We start from the raw sequence: 19,708 nt of genomic DNA, 5'->3' as shown, positions 1-19,708 counted from the left end.
AATTTTGGAGATTAATTCTTTGTCAGTTGCTTCATTTGCAAATATTTTCTCCCATTCTGAGGGCTGTCTTTTCATCTTGTTTATGTTTTCCTTTTCATTAGGTCCCATTTGTTTACTTTTGTTTTTATTTCCATTTCTCTAGGAGGTGCATCAAAAAGGATCATGCTTTGATTTATGTCATAGAGTGTTCTGCCTATGTTTCTTTCTTTCTTTTTAAAATAGCAACTATAGAGGTAGTAATATTGTGAATAATTTATGTACTATATAACACCATACTAAGTAAATGCCAGTGAATTTTTAAAGTAACAATGTTATATCTATCAATCATTTTTTACTAGAACATTCTATAGAGTATACAAGATATAAATGAGTTTAATTTTGAGATAACAATTTGCCAACTAGTTTTTGTAGATCACTGATCCTCTCCCATGTTTATCCACATTTTATTTGAGAGGAGTTCAAAATGTCAACACAAGATGGCGTACTAAAAGAAAGTTCTCAAATTGTAAGTAATCAAGATTAGATGTCTCACAGAAAGCACATCCTATTCAAGGAAAGAAACTGATTCATTTTTCCTTAATAAAATATGCAGTTATACTGTAATCAGCATTTTCCCACCTTGAGCCGACTGCCAGCCAATAAATACCGTGCTTCCAACAAATTCTGCTATAACTATATCATTTGCACAGAAAACTCTAGCATCAATTCAAAATAAAATGTAGTCATTGAATAGCTATCGCTAGATAAGTGAAATTGTGTGTTTTATTAAACATACTTTAATACAAAGTATGTATGCCTAAATATCACCCAAAATGTACATTATTTACTAATTCGAGTTTACAATAAATCTATTAGTTTCAATTTATAAAATATTATCTATTTTTAATGTTATACTATTATATTGGCTTCAAAAAATTAGTCCCTATAACGTAAACTGCAAAACCATGGCAAGTCCCTCCTGCCATTACACATAACATACATAATATATCTGCAATATAATATTCATTATGAACCATTTAAAAACATGGGGAACTTTATATGTCCCTAAGTTAAGATTCATTTTAGAAATTTTTAAGCTAAGATGAATACATTTTTAATTTTATTTGAATCAAAGCAATTTAAATGTGAGCAGTAAAAACACGTTTCAAAAAAATGGCTTTAAGCCCTAAAGAATATTTTAGAACCTAACTGCACTTTAGAAACTTTGTGTTTTCAATGAATTTAAATTACTTCCTACTGAAAATAGAAATGACACAACTCAAGAGAATCTAGCTATGTATTTATATATAGCACAGTGTAGGTGAGTGGTTTTCAAACCTTTTTTTGCCATGATCTTTTTTTTCCAACAAAATATTTCATGTAAGCCCAATATATAAAACAGATAAAAGTGGATACTGTTCCAGTTGGAGCATATGTGCACAGTTCAGTTCTCCTAGCTATAAAACGGATAAAATCAGATCTAGTTCACCAGGTTGATAAAAGGACTAAGTGAGAAAGAGAACCAAGTGAGATACGGTTTATAAAATCTCCTTGAGGTATACAGAGCTGTTTAAATATTAACAGTATTAGGTAACCTGGATAAGCTGTCTCTTCTACTTGGTTTTTTTTTTTTTTTTTTTTTTTTTTTTTTGCGGTACGCGGGCCTCTCACTGTTGTGGCGTCTCCCGTTGCGGAGCACAGGCTCCGGACGCGCAGGCTCAGCGGCCATGGCTCACGGGCCCAGCCGCTTTGCGGCATGTGGGATCTTCCTGGACCAGGGCGTGAACCCGTGCTCCCTGCATCGGCAGGTGGACTCTCAACCACTGCGCCACCAGGGAAGCCCTCTTCTACTTGTTTTAACCCAATGTATATACAAAAATTAGTGTTTAATAAGAATTTTCATTGAAGCATATCATGAAGTGGTATTTTTATTTTCATACCCACAGTTTATCAAAATTCTTAATTTGTTGCTACACTATTTCTTGCTAAAAAGAAATGAACAATGTAAATACAACTTCATAATTTAAAAACAAGTGTTGAAAACATATGAGAAAAATTAAGAATATCTACTGGAAACACAAAACCTACATGCCTTTAATTCTCTGTGTTTCCAGTTTTATAGTCAGTACTTCGGGTGCTTTTCATGGTTTGGAAGAGAGACACATTTAGGGTAGGGAAAGATTTACTGTCCATTAAGAAAGACAGGACTCCCACAGAGATCAAGACAGATCCACAATAAAATAGGATCAGGCCTGGTTAGGCCCCAATATACATGGTGATCCCTATTGTCTGATAAAACTAAAGTTGTTTGAACATTAAAACCGATTTCTGCTCAGTTTGGATGTAAAAATAATTATATTTTTGAACTGAAAGTTTTTTGGCATAATTATTTAGTTTAGCCTGTATCTCAGAACTTGAAATGTTAACTTCTACAAAATGCGTTGAGGGGGAGCAGGGAGAAAATAGGCTATGCTTTTTCATCCATTCTTTAACATCAGACCTAAAATACAAGAAGACCTACCTGTTTTCCTCAAGGTAAAATGGGACATACCCAGGTTGACCCACACACTCAGTTTCCAAAAAAATGGTCATGGGAGTGCCTTATACTATGACCAGATTATAGCTGGGTATTGTTAATTTTCACTCTGAAAATAAGAACCTTAGTTACAAACATTTGTCTATGGTCCACAGCAAGACTGGACCACAAAATTATTAGACTTGCAGGTTTCTCAGACCTTGCTTTAGTAGGAAAGAGCATTATTCTCAAGAGGTGACAGTAGAATCTCAGGCCTGATAATCCAGAGCAAGTAATGTGGGACATTTTCACACAGCAGGAGAAGAAAGTGAAATCATAATTCCCACATCACATACTGATGTGAGAAACAGAAAGTCTGTTAACCAGGGACACAGAGAATGAGCCTCCAGTATCACTGACAAAGTTCCAACTTTGTAGGGATACTAAGCCACACAACCACATGAGTGGTTTTTTCCAACAGGATTCAGCAGCTCACGTACAGGGTTCAAAGAAGAAGACAAACACCTGCATTGATCCAAGAATTGGGTGTTTAAGGTGACTCCAACAAAAAGACAAGGGCACCAGGAATTTATAGGCTGATAAAAGCAGTGGTGATTTTGGCAGTAAATCCTTGTTTTCTTGTTTTGCGAACACACTTGAAGACCAAAATCAACATTTTAAAGCAGCTCCAAGACAGTCTAGCGCATTAACACTCTAGCTGATTCCAAAATGTAGAGAACCAGTGGTTTCGTTTTCTGATCACAATGCAGACTGTACTGCTGAACTGAAATTCTGGGACTCTGAACAACCCCCCTGATAATGTGAGTTTTATGCAGATCCCCAGTACTACATGTCAGGACTCACACCTGAGAGTGATATTTATAACCTTTATAAACAAAAGAAAAATCAGAGCATTGTGGTATTTCTAAATGAGTAGTTCTTCATGTTGCGAAAGTGTGACATGCTTACCTAGACCTCTGAGTAAAGTGGCAGAATAGGAAAGCAGTGAGTAAAATTTTAGGACTTTTGGGAAATAGGGGTAAAAGGGGACTTATGTCATTTAAAAAACTATCAGGCTTGAAGAAAAGAGACAAAATATAAGAAACAATTTGAATTTTGACAGAGAAAGATCTAACAAACGTAATAAACATTAGGCAGAGAAATCTATGGAAATCGAGTTTTACCTAACCTATTTAATCACCCTATGGGGCTATGACTTATCCTCTTTATAGCTCGAGGATTTACTGCAGTTTTTAATGTGTTATATGGGCTGAATATTATATTTGTAATAATTGTTATACCTTATTGAAATTATACACTATGTACATTATTGAAATTATAGTAAAACATATTGTGATGTAAATAGAGAGAAAAAATGAATATATACCTGATTTAGGTGAAATATCTGTTTAACAGAACCAGAAGATAGTTTTGTTTACTTTTCTTCCTTTGAATATGAGATGTTTCTCTATTTTCATTTCCTGATCTGATTTCATATGTCACTTATCTTACTATTTAAGAAACCAAAGTAAGTTTTCTGATTTCCTTAGATATCAGTCTGAATTGAAGCAACATAAAACCACCTGATAACTAGCTATATTTATTTAGAAAACGTTTTGTCTCTTGTTGACAAAAGCATTTCCATTTCTAGAAAGAGACAGCAAACTTCATTGGTGCAGAAAGATAAAGTAAAACAGAACTTGAAGCAAGGCAAAGAGAATAGTAACATCAACTATGATATTTCTATCACCTATTATAGGAATGAACTGACAGCAATTAAACCGTAAAGAGCAAACTGCCAACAATATGTGTGGTAAATTTCCAGGACATGGAAGCAGTCAATTCAAGCACATGAGTCAAGAGTAGCATCATGATTAAGAACCGTGGCCTTGGTGCCATTCTGCCAGGGTTTGAATCCTGTCCCTATTACTTACTAGCAGTGTGACATTAAAAAAATTACTGTTTTCCTCATCTATAGAGCAGGGACAGTATTAATACCTGCCTAATAGGGTTATTATGAGGATTAAATAAGATAATCCATATAAGGCACTTCAAAAACATGATTACATAAAAAGCACTCAAAAAGCTTATGCCATTAATAACATTACTATTATCTACGGCAAGGAAAATGTCATTGCCATGGATCAAGAAATAAATCAAGATCCACAGATGCACAATGACAAAGTAAAAACAGGCCTCCTTAATGGGATAAATTGACATGGTTAAAGGATCCTCTCTCCTCTCATCGTAACTATACATTTCCGTGTATTGACTAAAAATAACAATCTTGCACAAATATTTAATAAATTCTGATTTAGTTAAGTTGGGTTTCAGAATAACAATATATCTCTTTGAGAGGAATAATAGCATATGGGTGGCAAGAAAAAACTCTTCTATATGTTTCCCATAAACAAATAAAATGAAACAAATATATCATAAAGCCTGACAGTGGTTATGGTCATAAAGTATAAATCTTGAAATACAAAATATTTCTAATAAAATTACCTATTTCTAGGCTTTGCAATTCATCTTTTCAAACATATATTCCTAAGGACAGGACAAATCTCTCTTAAAAAGTGCAACAGAATCTAGTATGGTGCGTTATACTCATAAAGCCTTCAATAAATGTTTGTGATGCAGTTTTGAAGTCAGACAAAATCAGGTTCAAAGTTCAGCTTCCACTCATATAGCTGGGTGATGCTAAATAAATTGCCTAACCTCTTTGAATCTCAACCCCCTTATTTGCACCATGGGCACAAAAATACCTAAACCACAGAGTTTTGTGAAAATCAAATAAGGAAGCAATATGCAAAATGTCTACACAGGGTGCCTGGCACACAGTGCTCAAGTCACCTGCAAACAGCTTGCTTTAGTTTTTCCTGTCCAACATGGATACAGTCTATTACTCTTCTCTTCTTAATTGCCTGGCTAGAACCTCCAGTACAATGATGATTAGAAGTGGCTACAGCATCTAAAAGAATAAACTACTTAAAGATAAATTTATCCAAGGATGTGCAAGACTTGAACACTGAAACTAAAAAACAGTGTAAAAAGAAATTTTAAAAGATCTAGACAAATGCAAGGATACCCTGCGTTCGTGGTTTGGAAGGATTAATATTAAGATGGCAATACTTCTCAAATTGACCTACAGACCCAAAGTAAACCCTACCAAAATTCCATCTGGGGCTTCCCTGGTGGCACAGTGGTTGAGAGTCCGCCTGTCGATGAGGGGGACACGGGTTCGTGCCCCGGTCCGAGAAGATCCCACATGCCGCCGAGCGGCAGGGCCCGTGGGCCGTGGCCACTGAGCCTGCGCGTCCGAAGCCTGTGCTCCGCAACGGGAGAGGCCACAACAGTGAGAGGCCCGTGTACGGCAAAAAAAAAAAAAAATTCCATCTGCCTTTTTGGCAGATAAGCTGACCCTAGAATTCATATGGAAATGAAAGGGATCCAAACAGTGAAAGCAATATTATAAAAAAAAAAGTTGGAGGACTCACACTTCTTCATTTTAAACTCACTACAAAGCTACGGTTAATCAAGACAGTTAGGACAGGTATAAGGACTGACATACGAATCAGTGGAGTAAAATTAAGAGTTGACCAGTAAATCAAAACGTCTATGGTCAAATCATTTTCGACAAGAGAGACAAGATCATTTAATTGGGGAAGAAGAGTCTTTTCAACAAATGGTGCTTAGACAACTAGATATCTACATGCAAGAGAATGAATCTGGACAACAACCTCACACCATAAGCAAAAATTAACTCAAAAAGGATCATTGTCTTAAATGTAAGATATAAACTATGAACTCTTAGAAGGAAACATAGGTGCAAATCTTTGTGACCTTGGATTAGGCAATGGTTCAACTGAAATTTGGATTCCATTAAAATTAAAAACTTGTGTGTCTGGGCTTCCCTGGTGGCGCAGTGGTTTAGAGTCCGCCTGCCGATGCAGGGGACACGGGTTTGTGCCCCGGTCTGGGAAGATCCCACGTGCCGCGGAGCGGCTGGGCCCGTGAGCCATGGCCGCTGAGGCTGCACGTCCGGAGCCTGTGCTCCGCAACGGGAGAGGCCACAACAGTGAGAGGAAAAAATCCCAAAAAACTTGCGTGTCACAGGACACTATCAAGAAAAAGAAAATAGGAGAAAATATTTGCAAATCATATCTCTAACAAAGATCTAGTATTCAGAATATATAAAGAACTCTTACAACTCACTAAAGACAAATAACCCAAATAAAAAAATGGTCAAAGGATTTAAACAGACATTTCTCCAAAGAAGATATACAAATAGCCAATAAGCACATGAAGAGATGCTCAAATCATTAGTCATTAGGGAAGAGCAAATTAAAATCACAATGAGATACCACTTCATGAATGCTAGGATGGCTATAATTGGGGAAAAAAAGAGGCAAATAACAAGCGCTGGTGAAGATGTGGACAAACTGGAACGATCATACACTGCTGGTAGGAATATACAGCGGTACAGGCACTGTCAAAAATAGTTTGGTAGTTCCTGAAGCAGTTAAGTAGCATTAACATATGTCCCAGCAATTCCATTAACTGAAGAATGGATGAACAAAAGTCACATATCCATATAATGTAGTCTTATTCCACCATAAAAAGGAATAAAGTCCTGAGACATGCTACACAGATGAACCTCAAAAACATTTTACTAAGTGAAAGAAGCCAAAAACAAATGGCCACATAATGTATAACTTATATTTAATGTCCCTTTATATGAAATGTCCAAAACAGGCAAATTCGTAGAGACAGAAAATATATTAGTGGTTGCCAGGGGATGAGGTGAGGGGAAAATTGGGAGTGATTACTAACTTTCATAGGGTTTCTTTTTTGGGGTAATAGAAATGTTCTGGAATTAGTAGTAACAGTTGCACAACATTGTGAATGCAATAAAAACCTCTGAACTGTACACATTCAAATAGTGAATTGTGTATTTATAGAAATTTTATCTCAATAAAAAAATTGCAAAAAAAACTTTTGAATTGGATAATTCTCCCCCAAAATACCACTTATACTTTGATTCTTATTTCCATACTCCCTTAATAACGCCACAAATGTGTCAGTGAGTTGGCATTCTTTTGAAATCTTTACTCTAATTCTCCAGATTCTACTATATACCTCTTCTAACTGGAACAAGGACTACCCTCTACTCTCTGTATTAACTATCTTTAAATTGTGCTGTTTTGAAAAAACAGTGTTTACAAGTTTACATATATATACATATCGATATGGATGGATATAGAGATAGATGAATAGACACTGAAGTGATAAACAAGCACATGTGAGAAATAAGAAACATTTTGCTAATATGAAACAGCTTGATCTTTCACAGACTCCTTCAGAAATAGTGACTCATTTGTCAAAATTATATGACTTTGTGTATTATGTAATTGGCTCAATAGAGAGTATTTACTGTAAATGCAGTTATTTACTTATTTATTTTTATATCTTAACCCTCTTCATTTATATTCTAAACTGACATTCCACCACTGAGAACTTACCCTAAGCATGGGGCCATTTTGAAACACATGAGGCTCATCACAAACCACACAGTATTCATTCAACACAGGGATCCGCTGTTCAGCAAACTCAATTGTCTGAGTAAGACAATAAAGAGAAAGAATTAAGTCAAGTTCATGAAGGATTTGAAAACCCACTAAAGGCTAAACTATTTCTACAACGGATGGAGGCTTGGCTCATACCTGCACTAGGAAGCCACGGTCTCGTATTGGAATACATTTGGCACCATTTGGCTATAAAAAGCAAAGTAGAAGAAAATAATTTTTTAATTAGGAAAATATATACATTATAGCCTTTTACTTTTGCAACAGTGAATACAGATGTGATGTAAGATCACCTGTAATGTGAATTAAATCACTGATTATGACATCGAGATTTTAGAATTTATTATAATGCCCTTTCCTCCATTACTATTGCAATCTTTGTTTAAACTAAATGAGCAGCATTCTTAATTTCTGATCTTCTAATAAAAATGAGTGGCATCTTTAAATGATCACAAAAACTCGTTGCCTCTATTACTCATCACTGATTGCTCCCACTTCGTCATTTAGATTATTTCAATCTCATTTTACAATCAGAATTATTTCTCCAAGAACGTCCTAGACAGCTGCTGTAAGGGTTACAAAACTAAACTACTGTATTAGGCTTAATCATACAGGAGGACATTATGACATTTTCTTTTACAGAATATCCGAAATTATCTTTCTTAGGTGAAACTAACCATGGGAAACTTTCTACTATGTAACTCTGACATAATTACTTTTCTATATGTCTTTAATACTTAGTTTTGAGAAGAAATGGGCTTTGGGGATATCCACCTAAAATTACCAACATACTCATATACATTTTCTTAACACAAATAAAATTTCCTGGTATAATTTACAATGTAATTTTAGAAATAAATCTATATAAGAGCACCACAACTTTCTGAAAATGTATCCTCTTATTTATGTTCAGTTTCATCTATTGCTTGGTATATCTGTATTAATAGTTAAAGAGTTAAATATGTTCCTGCCTAACACACACACACAAATTTACTAAAAGCAAACAAAACTTTTGGTCAATTATTTTATGTAATTAATATACATAAGATAGGTCTGTTTCTTTATCTGAAACTGGCTATAATGCTGATTACTCTAGAGGTAAACTTTGTGTAAGACTGACTCCCAATAAATACCACCCAAAGTATTTAAGCTTTAATAGAGTCACCTCCCAGGCCCATCTCCCCATGCAAAACAGCTTCAGGACAAAGTGACTTCAGTTTCATAAAGCAGACACTGAGAGCAGCTTTAAGTGAGGCTCTGGGATACAGCTGTAACTGTTACTTCTCTCCACAAGTTCATGGGCAAAGCTGTCCTCTTATATACAATAGGAAGGACACCACTCTTAATTATTAGAAATAAATAAATAAATAAAATAAAACATCAACAATTTTTATTCTAAAAAAAAAATTATTAGACAAACTCTGAGCTCCACTACTTTTGTGAGAAAACCAGAGATTAGATAAACCTACTTAATAAAACATTAAAAATGCTATGCTTGCTTAAAAGGACAGGCTTTGTGAATCCAATGGACTTCCTTCCATTTTTAGTAGCATTCATTCCCGTGACAGGACTCTGGACTAGACCTCAAATTGACAGCCACATTTATTTTTTCAGAGTCAAAACGAACATTCCAGTACCAGTTGCAAATGTCTGGTATGCATAATAACATCCAAAAGAAAAAAACTGTAAATTTTAAAAAACAAAAACAAAATTGTGCTTCTTTCCTTTACCAGATCTTACAAAACAAACAAACTAACAAAACCCTCTACTGCCCCTTAGCTGACATTTAAGAACTCAAGATGAAAATATGTACGCACAGCAGGCTGGGAAGATGAAGATGATGATGGTGTTAAGATACCAATGAGCCCTGAGGTAAGAGAGAGCCTCCGGCCCTCTGCGTTGGGTTCCTTGAAAAGCTCCGTTTTGGATGACTTGGGGGCACTGGAGTAAGACTTGCTGAGCAACTTGTGATTCTTGAGTCCATATAATTCTTCCATTCTGAGGTTACTGGAATAAGACCTGCTTAACAGTTTGTGAGGCTTCAGGCTGGCGCTGTGCTCACAGCGCGGGTCTCCAGAACAAGAGCGAGTCAAGAGTTTGTGCGACTTGAGAGCGAGGCAGTCCTCCTGCTTGACGGCTGCAGGGCAGGGACGGTTCAAGAGTTTGTGTGACTTAATGGTCGTCACCGCCTGCTCAGCCCGGGGGTCGCTGGACAGAGAGCGACCGAAGGTCCTGTGTGGCTTCGGGGCGCACACGTCCTCCGTCTTGACTGTGCTGGAACAAGTCCTCCGCAGCAGCTTATGCGTCTTGGAGATCCCATCTTGCTCCGATTTCAGTTTGGATTTGCTTTTCCCACAACCAGGGGGAGGATAACTTGGCGACCTTCAAAATGCAACAATTAACAGGGCAAATCATGAGTGCAACAGACCATGGAGAACACTTGTCGGGCTCAATCAACTCAACTCTGCTACAAATACCATGTCTTTTTAATCCAGCTTATCCAGCCAAAATTGAAACCAAATATGTATGGAAAGATCACAGGGACTGAATTCTATGCTTCCTGGAAAGCAAAAAAGGTTTGTCCAGTTTGTTTGTTTTTCCCTCCTACCTATCCCAGAGGCCTATAAAGGACTAATTTTGGTAGGGAAAACTCCATGTGATTAGAAACCAAAAAATGTAATTTTAGTAAATTTAACCCATGTAAAGGAAACACAAACTCGAAACATAGAAATGAGTATCTGTGTTTTTTGATGGACTGGATGTAACTTGGTCTGTTCTTTAAAGTCATAAAGAAAATAAACAGATGCCAAGACTGTAGCAGGAATGCTTTGAATTAAATAACCATGGAATATCACAGGTGCAGCGTTTAGTAAGACGATGGAAAGACGTCTGTTACCCACCTGCGCAAGGTAGAAAATAGATGCAGGGGAGACTTCACTTTCTTCTCTGACAGCTTCTTATTGTGCAGGCAACTGGATTTTTCTTTGCTCTGTTTCCACTGCTGTGTAACAAATGTCTGCATGATTCTGTCAAACCAAAGGTAAGTTTGTTAGCACAGTTCCAAGGTAATTTAATATCAGATTTCTGTATGGATTATGTAGAGAATGCATTTATCAAAGGAAAATAAATGCATGGTAATTAGGTGGAGTTTAATTTTGAACCATACAAGATGTCTTCTTGTGTAGGAAAGCAGCCTATAGAAAATTTCTATGATTTTACTGTTACAATTAATAATTAATTTATTACTGTGACATAGTTAAAAATACAAACGGTTAAGAAGTTGATAAAAGAATAAGGCTATAAAGAGATTTATAAGGACAGCCTTTAGGATCAACACATTTAGCTGAGGTGGCAAAAGAAAAGTCTGAATTATTTTGTTGGTGCCAGCAACACAGGTTTTAAAAAATGTTTTGTTAGTAATTATGATTTATTAAGATACAAGGAAAGTTCTTTTCCTTCTCCTTGATTTGCTTATGTATTTTTCTTCATGAAAAGGAAAACAAAATGAAACTACAAAATCGTAAACAAAAATAAGCCACGCAAAATTGACTCTATGGACAATTAGGAGGTCAGCAAGTTTTGCGTTCAGCACAGCCGCCATTCACTTTAAAATGTGCTGGTTTTTTAAAAGATGGTGAGCCTCTAGGAATTTTTAGTTCCTATCCTAAGGCAGGAATTTGGTAACCTCTGATCTCAATATTTTCTAAGTCAAGACCATGGCATCACTGTATTGTGATAAATAATTCTAGAACGTCAACTGTGGATTTAAGACACAGCCTTGTTTTCTGAGAAGGGTCTCAGGCTGTGACAGCTTCTCTGGATCCCACCCCTCCAGTGACAATGGAGGAGAGTCCCTTAAGGCTGATATTTAAGTAGAGGCAAAATTTTACAATTAAACATTGTGCGCAGTAAATTAAACATTTTGATTTTCTTTCCCAAGTCAATTCAGCAGGTCCTGCTTTCCTGCTCTTTTCAGTTGTTTCTAACACAGATTGCTTTTGGACCAGGAAGATGGTACCAATATCTACTATTTACAATACAGCAGGGTGTGAAAGAGGAACTTTATATACAGATTTTTTTTCTCCTTCCACACATTTCACAAGTAAGGTAAGGAAATGAAATCTGTACAAGTTAGCCTGGATAGTAAGCAGCAGAGCTGTAACACCTATGTTATCCAACACGGAGAGACCTATGTTAACGTATGTTATTCAAAAGGGGCAGCTGTGACTCTTAGCACTAGGCCAATTATTATTTTCTTGAGATCCTTCAGGTCTCACCACATTAACTCAGATCGCCAGAAACTACATCACTCGGACTAACTACCCCAAATTTTAGTGAGCTAGCTTAGATGAATTCAGAGGAAATGTGGAATTATTTGCGGTCTTTTTAGCTGTAGAAGGTAGTGAGGAAGAAGGGGGTAAAACTGCAGTCAATGATGCATGATTCCAAATTTGCAGTAAGTTCTCCCTAGAGCTCAGGATAAGGGAAAGTTCTTATTTTCCACTTAATTTTTGAAGGTTTTTTCTCCCAAGATTTCATCAAGATTTAAATGTAACAGTAATATTAAGGTCATCATTTTCCCTTGTACTTAACCTGAAATCTCCAGTGACACCACCCTTTGTACCAAGCAGATTCAGATTCTTTTCCTCCTATGAAAAATCGCCATTCCTATGTACCATTCCCTAAGAAACCAAGCAAGTGCTTCTCTGATTCTTGATAGGCTAACTGGAACAAAAATTAACAAGTAATAGAGCTACAATTGTTCCCACTTTCATATTACATTAGCTTTCTAAAGTGTGACTTCAACATCTAAAACTAGTAATTCTTAAACTTGCACACCCAAATCCTTACATGTTCTTGGATTCGAAAGGGAGGAGTTAACTACCTCCTATAAGAAATTCAATATAGTGTTTCATTTCAATTGTGATCTGAAATACACATATGAGCACATTTGGTATAATGACCACCCCCTTATAATAGAGAGCCACCGAGAGATTTCAGTGCTCACACTGGTGTTTGAGTTTGTGCTGTCACTAAGAAGAACTACTATAATTGCCATTGGCTGATGATAAAAGAAGGGAAAAAGACTTCAAGGTAAATTATACATTCACGTCAACTGAAGACCAGACTGAAGTCACAGCCAGCTATGTGAACAAAGCTTCCAGGGTAGTTCAGAAAGAGAAAGGGAATACACGTGGGTAACATGATGATCTTCTACATGCTGAAATGGGCACTATAGTAGTCAGTACTGTGTTCAAACTGCGGAGGTAAAATAGCTTCAGCGAAATGACACCATCCATCAAATTAAATTAGTATGTTAATCTGAAATTTGAGTGTTTTATTTTGATTTGCACATCAGTTATAAATTGAATTTTGTGTTATAAATGTGAACTCAACATATGAAGAATTTACCCCATACTTTATGTTTGTATGTACTTCAGGCAATGTTGGAGATTTGCAATGTATTTTTTTCCTTTTAAAAACAACTTAAGTTTGATCAATATCAATTCAACATAAAGTCACACACAGTTTAAGATTATTTCCATAGTCTGTGATATGCTTAGCCTTTGATTGATAGATACCCTATTCAAGGCTGATCACTATATTACATCTGTTCGGGGTCAGTATTTTCTCTTTCAGGCTCTTTTAATGACCTCACATTTTCCCAATATCCATTCAATGATGAAAATATATTCCAAGCCTTATTAAGCCAAAGGAGTATCTAGGATTATATGAGAGGCAGATTAGTGGATGGATCAAAAGTATTGATATGGAGTCAAATTCTGGCTGTACCACTTTCTCAGTGTGTGAGCTTAACCAAGTTGCTTAAGCTCTCGGGGCCTGGCCTTCATCATCTAGGAAATGTGGAGAGTAAAAGTACCTGCTTGATAGGGTTGTTGTGAAGATCAAGGGAGCTAATATACGTCACTATTCTAAGTGCTTGACATATAAGCAGCACTGCATAAGCATTTGCTGTTGCTGTTGTTTAGACTCTTACTGCCAGAAACACACAAGATAAAGAATCACAGAAAAAGTTTAATGAGTGTTTCTTATTTCCTGAGCAAAAACAAAGGGCCTAGATTCTAAATCTGCCTTCCTAACTTGCTGTATGTTTCTGGAAAATAACCTCTTTATATTTCAATTTCCTCTTATGATATTGTGAGGATGAGATCAGATTTTGAAATTTTATTATATATAATTTTAGACTAGAAGATCACAGACAAACCCAGTTATTTTTAATTAAGGAAAGAAACTAAATTAGTCTAAGATTTATCAAGGGTCATTAAATAAAGTTCTAGTTCATATAACAAACTTTTCATATAATTAAAATCTGTCCATAAAAGTAAATAACTTTTTAAAAATGTTAAACATTTGGGTGGAACTATTAATAAAATGTTACATATTCTACAAGGTGATTCAACAGTGAATACAGAGTATAGCTTAATTTCTCAGGGTTGGGATTACACACATAATTTCTTTTTCTGAGCTCAAATGTTGTACTCAAATGTCATTAAGGGTAGGAAGCTATCTATTCCTAGACTTCTGTGCTTTTATAATTCTTGTCTCATTTGGACCAATGGCATTTCACCCCCCCCCAAAAAAAAAGTTCTTAAGTGGCTTACAAAAGTACATAAAGTAGAACTCTGGACTTTGAGTGATAATCATAGTCAATATAGATTCTTCAGTTGTAACAAATGCACCACTCTGGCAGGAGATGTTGATAATAGGGAAGCTATGGGCAGGGCCATATGCCCCTGCATCATGTTTTCGACGATGTTTTCGATGAGGGGCGTATGCCCCTCAGTACCTTCCTCTCAATTTTGCTGTGAACCTAAAACCGCTCTAAACAAATAAAGTCATTAAATTAAAAATAATTTTTAAAATGAGGGAGAAAATTGGATGAGGGAAAAAAATCATAGGGGAAAAAAAAAAAGATGTGCTAAGATGAGGTGGTGGCCAACTTGAATGGCTTAACATAGAAGGCAGGCTCTATGCTTAGTTCCAAGACCTGTAAGATACTGGCTTGAAAAACAAAATCCAATTGAAAAAACAAAGCCAACTGCACTGGAAAAGGATACCTAATCCAGTACAGGAAACTGAGAAAATTTCCCCTGTGATTTTTTCCCCTCATCCAATTTTCTCCCTCATTTTAAAAATTATTTTTAATTTTTTCGATGAGGGGCGTATGCCCCTCAGTACCTTCCTCTCAATTTTGCTGTGAACCTAAAACCACTCTAAACAAATAAAGTCATTAAATTAAAAATAATTTTTAAAATGAGGGAGAAAATTGGATGAGGGGAAAAAATCACAGGGGAAATTTTCTCAGTTTCCTGTACTGGATTAGGTATCCTTTTCCAGTGCAGTTGGCTTTGTTTTTTCAATTGGATTTTGTTTTTCAAGCCAGTATCTTACAGGTCTTGGAACTAAGCATAGAGCCTGCCTTCTATGTTAAGCCATTCAAGTTGGCCACCACCTCATCTTAGCACATCTTTTTTTTTTTCCCCTATGATTTTTTTCCCTCATCCAATTTTCTCCCTCATTTTAAAAATTATTTTTAATTTAATGACTTTATTTGTTTAGAGTGGTTTTAGGTTCACAGCAAAATTGAGAGGAAGGTACTGAGGGGCATATGCCCCTCATCGAAAACATCGTCGAAAACATGATGCAGGGGCATATGCCCCTGCCCATAGCTTCCCTATTATCAACATCTCCTGCCAGAGCCATGCATTTGTTACAACTGATGAATCTATATTGAGTCCTTAAAAAGAAAACACTGCATAATATAATGTGCTAAATATATGTTGCAAATTGAATTTAGTTTCAAAGATGTGGAATTCTAAACATTAAGGGTTTACTTTCTAATTTTTACATGCCCACCTCCTCAGGTGGAAGGCAGGATGTTAGAGGGAGGAGAGTGAATCCAGGGGACGCAGATGGAAGGAATCTGGCTCAGTTCTAAAGTGAGCTCTGCCAACTAAATTACTGATGCAGCTCTTAGCATCAGGATGACTTCCGCTCCTGAGGCATTTACTTCAAAAAGCTTTGTTGAATAAAAATGAGGCGGGGAGTGGTGAGCAAAATGAAAACTCAGTTCTCTTTAATAGAAATTTGTTTTTTATTCATTGGAAAACTTACTTTTTCAGCTGATGTCCCAGTCCAAATCTCTCTTTTGTGGAAATCTGAAAGACATCAACAGTGGGCACTGCAAAGGAAAAAAAATCAGCCTAAATGTTGAGTTGAAACTCAACCATCAGCCAGGAAAATGTCTGAAAAGTAATATATATATCACTATGTATATGTAATATATATGTATATACATACATACACGTTTTAAGATAGTCTACACACAATCCTACACCTGGCTATTTATGCTTTATAGAGAGATTTTGGAGATCATTCTAGGTTAGTATATATTATATATACTAATGTATAATATATGCATATGTAAATGCACAATATATATATAATAATGAAGAATGATCTCCAAAAATATATATTAAGTGTAAATAGCAATGTGTAGGACAGTTTGCACACTATTCCTTAGGTGGAAGAGAGACATGTTTGTATACACATAGACCTTTTTTTAAGCATAAAACAATGGAGGATGACAGTAAGGCATAGGATACTCACTTTTCACTGCACACCCTCTTGTGTGCTTCATATTTTTATCAGATATATATATATTTCTATAAGTTAATAACTATGCTGCTTATGAAATTGATAACCTCCAAAAGAGTCACTCACCATTCATTATTCACTGGTTTAAAGGGTATTTATTGTTTTCTCACTGTGCCAGCCACTATAGGTAGAGTAGCAAGAAACACACACAAATATCCTTGCTCTCATGAGCCTTAGTAAAGAGAAGGAGACAGACAAAAAATAGATAAGAAAATAGATAAAATGTCATGTGGTGATAAAGGCTCTGGATAAAAATAAAGATGGAAAAGGGTGGGGGTGGGCTTCCCTAGTGGCGCGGTGGTTGCGCGTCCGCCTGCCGATGCAGGGGAACCGGGTTCGCGCCCCGGTGTGGGAGGATCCCACATGCCGCGGAGCGGCTGGGCCCGTGGGCCATGGCCGCTGGGCCCGCGCGTCCGGAGCCTGTGCTCCGCAGCGGGAGAGGCCACAGCGGAGGGAGGCCCGCATACCACAAAAAAAAAAAAAAAAAAAAAAGAAAAGGGTGGGGGGCCTGAAGGTTATGTGGGCATAAACAGACTTCAACATTAGATAATATGGCAGGAAGAAAAGGGTCCCAGCCAGAGGAAACACAGGGCAGTGCCCCTGAGGAAGAAATGTGCTTCAATATTCTAGGACCAGCAGGGAGAGCTGGAGAGGTGTGAACAAGGTATCTCGTTAGGAGATGAGATGAGAGAAGGACCACAAACAGTGTAGGTTCCCTGTAAAGAGCAAGGATAGAAATAGGAAAAATCAGTCTGGAACTCATTACAGTAATTAAGGGAAGAGTAAAGTGGCTTGGATTAGCAGAGGTGGTGAACATTTTGGATTCACACTCTCTGGGAGAGCTGACAGATTCTGCTGATAGACTGAATTTAAAGTGTCAGAAAAAGAAAGGAGTCAGGGATGAATCAAAGGATTTTTGGCCTGAGCAACCAGAAGGATGAAACTTACCAATTCCTGGTACGTGAAAGACTGCAAGAGAATCAGGTTTGGAGCAGTGGGGAAGACTGCCAACTTGACTCTGGCTATTGTAAATTTGAAATGCTTATTTGTCTCTCAAGTGGAAAAGTTAAGTAGGCAACTGGATAAAGAAATCCAGTGTTTATGCATTCGGAGGAGAGGAATGTGCTAAAGACATAAATGTGGGGGGAATTCCCTGGCGGTCCAGTGGTTAGGACTCCAAGCTCTCACTGCCGAGGGTCTGGGTTCAACCCCTGGTCAAGGAACTAAGATCCCACCAGTCCCACGGCACAGCCAGAAAAAAAAAAAAAAAAGGCTGGATGAGAAACTAAGAATGAGTGTAGATGGCGGAGAGAAGTCTAAGGATTCAGCCTGAGCCATTCAGTATGTAGAGGCTCAGCAAACAAGGCTGAAGAGGAATGGCTGGGAGGATGGAAGATTCCAGAATGCTGTTAATCTGGACATATATTCAAAAAAAATTTCCAAGGAGGGGGTAAACAACTGTTATCAAATGCTGCTAAGTTAATTAAGATGAGGATTCAAAATTGGTCATGGGGTCATTAAGCAATATTCTAGTCACTGGTGACATTGACAAGAGCAGCGTTTGTGAAATGATGCATCCAAAACACATCTACAGCGTATTCAAGGAGAAAAAAAGAGGAAAGAAAATGAAGGAAGCTAGAGGGAAGACAGCAGAAGCAAGAAGAACTACAATCCTGCAGCCTGTGGAATGAAAACGACATTCACAGAAAGATAGACCAAATGAAAAGGCAGAGGACTATGTACCAGAAGAAGGAACAAGATAAAACCCCAGAAAAACAACTAAATATATATGTGGTCTACAAGAGACCCACTTCAGACCTAGGGACACATACAGACTGAAAGTGAGGGGATGGAAAAAGATATTCCATGCAAATGGAAATCAAAAGAAAGCTGGAGTAGCAATACTCATATCAGATAAAATAGACTTCCAAATAAAGAATGTTATAGAAGACAAGGAAGGACACCTTTAACACCTCACTTACACCAATGGACAGATCATCCAGAAAGAAAATTAAGAAGGAAACACAAGCTTTAAATGACACAATAGAACAGACAGATTTAACTGATATTTATAGGACATTCCATCCAAAACCAGCAGATTACACTTTCTTCTCAAGTGCACATGGAACATTCTCCAGGATAGATCACATCTTGGGTCACAAATCAATCCTTGGTAAACTTAAGAAAACTGAAATCATATCAAGCATCTTTTCCGACCACAACGGTAATGACATTAGAAATAAATTACAGGGAAAAAAGTGCAAAAACCACAAACACATGAAGGCTAAACCATACGTTACTAACTAACCAAAACATCACTGAAGAAATCAAAGAGGAAATCAAAAAAAACCTAGAGAAAAATGACAACAAAACACAATGATCCAAAATCTATGGGATGCAGCAAAGCAGTTGTAAGAGGAAAGTTTATAGCAATACAAGCCTACCTCAAGGAACAAGAAAAATCTCAAATAAACAATCTAACCTTACACCTAAAGGAACTAGAGAAAGAAAAAGAAGCAAAACCCAAAGTTAGTAGAAGGAAAGAAATCATAAAGATCAGAGCAGAAATAAATGAAATAGAAACGAAATAATAGCAAAGATCAATAAAACTAAAAGCTGGTTCTCTGAGAAGATAAACAAAATTGATAAACCGTTAGCCAGATTCATCGAGAAAAAGAGGGAGAGGACTAAAATCAATAAAATTTGAAATGAAAAAGGAGAAGTTACAATGGACACTGGAGAAATACAAAGGTCATAAAAGACTACTACAAGAAACTCTATGCCAATAAAATGTACAACCTGGAAGAAACAGACAAATTCTTCAGAAGGTATAACCTTCCAAGACTCAACCAGGAAGAAATAGAAAATATGAACAGACCAATCACAAGTAATGAAATTGAAACGGTGATTAAAAATCTTCCAGCAGGGCTTCCCTGGTGGTGCCGACACA

At 36.7% G+C, this 19,708-nt stretch overlaps 1 protein-coding gene across 2 annotated transcripts in view; it reads right to left on the bottom strand.

Moving 5' to 3' along the window:
* Positions 1–19,708, bottom strand: part of PARP8 (poly(ADP-ribose) polymerase family member 8) — a 183,843-nt gene that overhangs the window by 36,663 nt on the left and 127,472 nt on the right. For both annotated transcript variants that reach the window (XM_024118514.3, XM_055086549.1), the window contains 5 exons: positions 16,216–16,282; positions 10,980–11,105; positions 9,897–10,461; positions 8,218–8,268; positions 8,017–8,112 (listed from right to left, as the gene is read on the bottom strand). In XM_024118514.3, the coding sequence (XP_023974282.1) occupies positions 8,017–8,112; positions 8,218–8,268; positions 9,897–10,461; positions 10,980–11,105; positions 16,216–16,282 (905 nt within the window). The remainder of the gene's footprint in view (positions 1–8,016; positions 8,113–8,217; positions 8,269–9,896; positions 10,462–10,979; positions 11,106–16,215; positions 16,283–19,708) is intronic.

This window comes from Physeter macrocephalus, chromosome 8 (genome assembly GCF_002837175.3).
Source record: "Physeter macrocephalus isolate SW-GA chromosome 8, ASM283717v5, whole genome shotgun sequence".
In the NCBI taxonomy this organism is placed as follows: domain Eukaryota; kingdom Metazoa; phylum Chordata; class Mammalia; order Artiodactyla; family Physeteridae; genus Physeter; species Physeter macrocephalus.
The sequence above is the reverse complement of the archived record's forward strand: the minus strand, read 5'-3'. Positions and strand labels throughout refer to the sequence as shown.